Source organism: Ahaetulla prasina, chromosome 3 (assembly GCF_028640845.1).
Source record: "Ahaetulla prasina isolate Xishuangbanna chromosome 3, ASM2864084v1, whole genome shotgun sequence".
Classification (NCBI taxonomy): Eukaryota; Metazoa; Chordata; class Lepidosauria; order Squamata; family Colubridae; genus Ahaetulla; species Ahaetulla prasina.
The window spans coordinates 195,320,481-195,326,344 of record NC_080541.1 but is presented as its reverse complement, the minus strand read 5'-3'; the positions used below and the strand labels follow the sequence as shown (position 1 = coordinate 195,326,344).

General features: G+C 40.2%; 1 protein-coding gene across 3 annotated transcripts; it reads left to right on the top strand.

Annotated features, from left to right (window-relative positions):
• The first annotated feature begins 205 nt into the window (after positions 1-205).
• On the top strand, positions 206-4,531 carry LOC131194673 (uncharacterized). Of its 3 annotated transcripts, none has more exons than XM_058175953.1 (3): positions 206-309; positions 2,399-3,216; positions 3,495-4,531. In XM_058175953.1, the coding sequence occupies exons 1-3, from the start codon at positions 293-295 to the stop codon at positions 4,079-4,081; spliced, it is 1,422 nt and encodes a 473-aa protein (XP_058031936.1). In that variant the 5' UTR covers positions 206-292; the 3' UTR covers positions 4,082-4,531. The 3 variants fall into 3 exon arrangements, with proteins under 3 accessions (XP_058031936.1, XP_058031937.1, XP_058031935.1); XM_058175954.1 differs by lacking the exon at positions 206-309 and adding an exon at positions 834-2,050 and having other exon boundaries at positions 3,495-4,530; XM_058175952.1 differs by lacking the exon at positions 206-309 and having other exon boundaries at positions 834-3,216; positions 3,495-4,530.
• The last annotated feature ends 1,333 nt before the right edge of the window (positions 4,532-5,864 follow it).

Genomic DNA, 5,864 nt, shown 5'->3' with positions numbered 1-5,864 from the left:
TTATACTTCCTCAAATTTCCTCATATATATGTTTATATACTATATAACCATTTTGTGTGATGCTTATGTATATTGTTGTGACAAAAATAAATAAATAAAAATAAAACAAGCCCAGAGTTCAGCATCCCCGGGTCAAGTGCGCGCAGACCCTCGCGCTTGGCCACTCCCCTAAAGTGGCCGGAGGTCTGGCGGTCACATGGGCCAAGGTGGATTGAACTGCGAGCGCTGCCCGCTTGAAGACCTTTAAAAGTTCAGCTCCGTTTCCGTGGGAATTTCTGCTTCTCCGCCAGAAATGCCTAACTTTGCAAGGTAAAAAAGAGGGAGAGGAGGGAAGCTTTCTGTTATCTGTTTCAACCTCCGCCTTCTGTTGCGCTTTATTTTCCTTTTTTTTGCAATAACCCATGCAAGCCTTAAAAACCTTCTCTCTCGGAAGACCCGCTTGCAGCGAGAGAGGATCATTTACTCTTCTGCCACCTCAGCCCGACCTGCCCATTTCTTTCGCAGTTTTATCTTTTTTAAGTCCCCCCCCCTCTTTTCTTTCTTTTTTTTTAGCCTTTCTTCCCCGCCCTTCCTCATTCTCCGTCCTTTGATTCGAAAGTCCGCCTGTCAGTCAGCAGCTTGACTTTTTGCCTCTCCCCACCTTCCTGATGGAGAGTTGGCGCCCCGCCTTCTTCCTCTGCTTTGGTCCAGCCTTTTTGAAGGAGGCTCCGATTGGGTCGGTGATGTGCTTGTCCTGCCGCGGGTCCAATCGCAGCAGGCTTGCTTGCCAACGAGCGAGCCGGGAACTTGCAAGTAAGTGTGCGACTGTAAGGAAGGGGGAGCGCTGTAGCTTTTAGGGAGATACCTGGGTGGAGGATCGGGAGGGTCGTGGGAACGCGCCGTGGCTTGCATAGCCCAGGAGAGCAGCCAGGATTGGCTCCGAAAGTGCGGGAGAGAATCACCAGGGGGGACTTGCTGGGAATGGAGGGGATTGGGAAGAGGGCGGATGTACCCCCGAGTTGATATTTCTAAAATATATTTTCAAAATACGCGCAGGAACCCCAGATTTCAGTGCCCCGTGGGACAGAGAAGGAGGCTTGTCATCACGGATCAGGTCTGGGCTAGGTGGTTTTATCAAGAGTGCCTGCCATCCTCTGCATCTCGTTCAGAAGCAGGACTTTGAAAGGAAGAGATCTGGGTTCCTGATCCCTTTGCTTTTTGGATTTTTCCCATGCACGATTTGCAAACCTCCCAACTTCTACTTAAGGAAATTCCCATCTAGATTGATAGGAACCGGAGTGGAAGTAACCAGGGCTTACTAAGGGAACTCAAATAACTAAAGACTAGCTTGCTGAAGGTTGTGTCAGCTCCAATCAACATAGTCTCTTTGACTAGGCTCATAACTGGGGAGCACCAGTTTATAGAAAGTTGAACAAAAGCAGGGTTTTTTTATGTATATCCATGTATCTATTTGTCGTCTCTCATATTCATACATACACACCAGAGACAGAGAGCAAAATATTTTGATATAACAGGCCTAATTTTTTTTAAATATATGAATGGAAAATTTGAGTCCCCAACTCAAACTTTAAAAATGTAGAATGACTTGTGGTTTGACTATATTATATCAAGCCTCAAATGTAGGCATTTAATTAGTTGTAGTGTTTTGAGGCAGGTGCTTTTTCAGAGTTTATTATCTTGTTAATTATCTATATTAATTCTTTTAAAATCCGGATGCCTACAGGCAAGGCTGGGTGAAGATAATGATATCATCATGTGGTGGTGTTTTCTAATAACTGAATGTAAACATATTTACATGAAGATAAAATTGCAGTGATTGCAGTGGCAGATCCTAAACACATTGACTTGGAAGAATAATATAATAACTTACTTGATAAATGTTGTACCTTGATGAACATATCTTTTCTTTTATGTACACTGAGAGCATATGCACCAAGACAAATTCCTTGTGTGTCCAATCACACTTGGCCAATAAAAAATTCTATTCTATTCTATTCTATTCTATTTAAAAATAACTTGAATTATATACAGTATCAAGGATAAATACTAGGTGAATACAATTCTCTTATAAAGTCAAATTGCATTACTGTATTTCTCTTTTCAGGAAAGAGCTTCAGGCTCATAGTTACTATGTTGAATTGTAGATTTTTAATGTGTGTGTAATTCTTTTTGGATTCAAGTAATGAATAGACTATAGAAGCTAACTCCATGGAGCCCAGAATGATTCTTCTATTAAATTTGATGCATATACTTTAAAACAAATTTCTTTGAAAGCAGCATATTAAACATATAAAGTGGTATGTTTATATAGTCAGGCCTACCAAACAAGGAACCCCAGATTAATTGGTAAAATTTGCTGTATTTGTAGAATGTTAATGTTTGGCTTCCTTTTTGACAGCAAGGGCATAAAGAAGAGAATGGCTGGTGACTATGATTTCTTAAAAAGTCTGCAGAATAACTTGCAAGAACTGAACCACCTCCGGGCAAAATACTTAACATCAACAAAAAGTCCATCATCTGTTGGGATTAAGTCGTTTTTTCGTGATCAACAACAACTACCAGGGGAGAATATGAATATCCAGTCATTTACTCCTAGGAAGAGTATTCGTCATCGTAATCCATATTGGCCTGATGAAGAAATACGGACCTTCATTGAGATCTGGGGTGATGATCAAGTCCAAGCCTCACTGGCCACCAACTTTCGCAATGAGGCACAGTATGAATGGATCTCTGATAGGATGCGAGAATATGGCTATGACCGGGATATGAAGCAGTGTCGCTTGCGTGCCAAGGAGCTTCGGCGAGGATACAAGGCAATTGTTTGTGGAAACAACTCTTCTGTGAGTGGTCAACGTGCCTTGCCATTTTATGATTCCTTGAACAGTTTCCTGTGCATGCACAAGGGTCTTGTGGTGTCCAAAGTTTCTCTATCTATAGATAGGAGGACTCACGAAGTCCAAAAATTGGGCTTGGAGCAAGAAAAAAATGAAAAGCTAAGTGTTGTCTTGGTTTCTGATGATGATGAAGCATCCATCCCAGAACCTACAAATGACTCCAATGGCTATTTTCAAGATGCACGGATGGATTCCGAACCTGTCCATGCCCAGTCTCCAGGTGATGAATGGGAACCGCATGGAGAAGATGGCCTTCTTGCGGGAGATGTGGCTTCACCTAGTTTCCCTAATACAAGAGGAGATGGTCATTCCGTCAGTTCAGGTGAACCTTAGGAGTTAGCACCAATTTCAGAAAGATGGCTAAATTAGGGGAAGCTGTGCTTAATTTCTTTAAAGCGGGTAGGGAAATACTATCATTTAATGTTGCATACAATTCACTGACCTAAGTGCACAAGTTTTGATATTGCTTACTTATTGAAGTGTTTGCACCTGTTCAGAGGTTGTTTCTTTTCCTAATTTGACTTGCCCCAAGATTAAATGTTAATGAATTCTAAATGTGTTTGATCACTTGATAACTTCTAGTCCTTTCTTTCAATGTAGGCCCATCCGGCACTTTTTCCAGGGCATCCCTGGTTGACGCTGACAGAATAAACAACAACCACTGGAATAGGAAACACAGGAGACAAACTGAAACTACTTCAGACATAGTAGACGCCATTTCCCAAGTGGGTGACAGACTGGTAAATGCTCTGTCTGATTTGCAGTCAAAACACAGTGAAACCTCTGAACTTGCACAGAGTAGAACGTGTGAGTCCCATAAAGAGGAATTTACCATACTTGCCAATTATGTAAATCAGGCTGCTCAAAACGTGGACAAACTGATTGCTCTCATGGAGACGTCTACCAGGAGGATAGCAGATGCCATGGACAGACAGACAGTTGCCTTAGAGAATCTGGCACAATTGTTTGCTGCAAGAGCACCAGCAATTTCAGTGCCCTTGGTTTCCCAGGAGCAGTCTATGATGGTGTCTTCCCCCAGAATTTGTGTATCGGTTCCGTCAGAATTATACAATACTGTGAACAATTTAACAGGAAATCGCACTTCTAACCAAAAAGCACAAGATTTGCCTGCTGAAGACTGTCAACCAGTGGCAAAGAGAATAAAAACAGAAGACGACTTAATATAATTTGTTCAGAAATCCTCAGATGTTCTGTTCTCTCATAAAATGAACATTCGTCCTTATTCGCTCATTTTTTTCAAAGGCAGTTGTGGGGGGAGGGAATCAGGAAAGTGGGTGGTATAAGAAATATTGTGCCCTGTTTATTTTTTTTAATAAAAAGATTTTTAGCTAGAGCAATATATTTGTAGGTGGATTTATATATAATTTGGAAGGATGAATGTTGCCCGTTGTAATGAAATTGTACGGTTCGTTGGCATTCCATTCTGTGGTTTGAATTCTGTTCTGCTTAGGTATGCCACAGGCTGTTGTCCTGTGCACACTTACTTGGACATAAGATATTAGGTTTTATTTCAGATTGTGATTGTGGTCAGGATGTTGGCTTTGGACCTGAAGAACATATTGAGAATTTAAGCACAGCCATGAACATATGATGGCTTTTAGTAGATTCTACAGAGGCATATTTTTTTGATCTCTAGATGGGTAATAAAATGACTTGCATCATTTGATGATTCAAACATAAACCATTTTAAAAAGTTGTGAATCATTATGCACATTTTCACTGACATAGAAGATAAAGAGTGGAGAATTCTTTGTGTGCTATAATACCCGTTATTAAATCAGTAAGATATGCTACTACTATGGGGCTATTTTTCTCCCTAATTTCACTGAAGCCATGTGCCAGATAAATCAGTTGGCAGCACAAAATTTTCTCCCACTTTTTTACATACACTTTTCAATATAATTGTGCTGCTTTTGGAAGATTGCAAGCCAAGCTCCTCAAAGCCATGTTCATGCCTCTTGCACTTAGAAGCTGAAATGAAGCCAAATGCATTGGGAAAGGAAGCATAGGAAATTTCTCACTTAAACCCACTTCACTGTAGTCCCAGGAGTTCTATCCAGCTGAAACTCTTGTCCTATTTTAAAGATGAGAAAACACAGTCTCATTAATTCTTGGGACACCAGCTCCCATCAGCAGTAGCCACCATATGCCATGGCAGGGCTGTTGAGAGATGCGTCCAAAAGCATTTGAGGAGCCAGCTAACTTTCTCACCTCTAGACTGAATTCAGCATTTGTTTCTAATAGCAGCTAGGAATGACAAATATCTGACTTCTGCGGTGGATATAAAAAATCTATGCACACCTGTTAAAATGCCAGGTTTTTGAGATGTAAAAAAGTCAGACCAAGATAAATCACTTAAGATTTTTTTTTTTGACCTTTAATATAACATGTAAGCTGTACAATTCAATTGAAAAGCAAACAAATCTTTGGGGCGGGGGATAACAAAAAGCTAAAAACGACGTGATTGCATAAGTGTGTTAACCTGGCATTTTAACGGCTGTGTAGATTTTTCACAGTGCTGCTTCACTTAACTATTGCAGAGCCTCTTCACTTTTTGGAAGAGAACCATATTGTGATTAAATGAAATAAATTTAATCTATCATCCTTTAAATAAGGGAGCCATGTTTAGTACATTAATCTTGTGATTAACACAGGATAGATAAGCAAGTTCTTTTCAGATATTTTGGGTTACACCCACTGTCTTTTATTTTGGATTTTGTTGGTTAGGGCTAATGGGAATCTGGCCAACATCTGGAGGACACAAGGTATCCCTGATGTTCCTCATAAATGGGAAAGTCATTAAAAGCTGGATTTTTTTTTTTCTGAATTTGAAAAACTCAGAAAAAAGTCTACTTAATTTTTTTACCAAGTGACAAGAATATCAAGGCCTAATTAGTGTCATTTTTTTTCAGACAAATAATACAAGTAAAGTTCTCTCTTCACTTTTAT

Excerpts from the sequence above, each read along its gene's own strand:
- LOC131194673 (XM_058175952.1), top strand. The coding sequence starts at position 2,370 with ATGTTAATGTTTGGCTTCCTTTTTGACAGCAAGGGCATAAAGAAGAGA. Across the intron at positions 3,217-3,494 it reads TGGTCATTCCGTCAGTTCAG|GCCCATCCGGCACTTTTTCC; the intron begins GTGAACCTTAGG and ends CTTTCAATGTAG.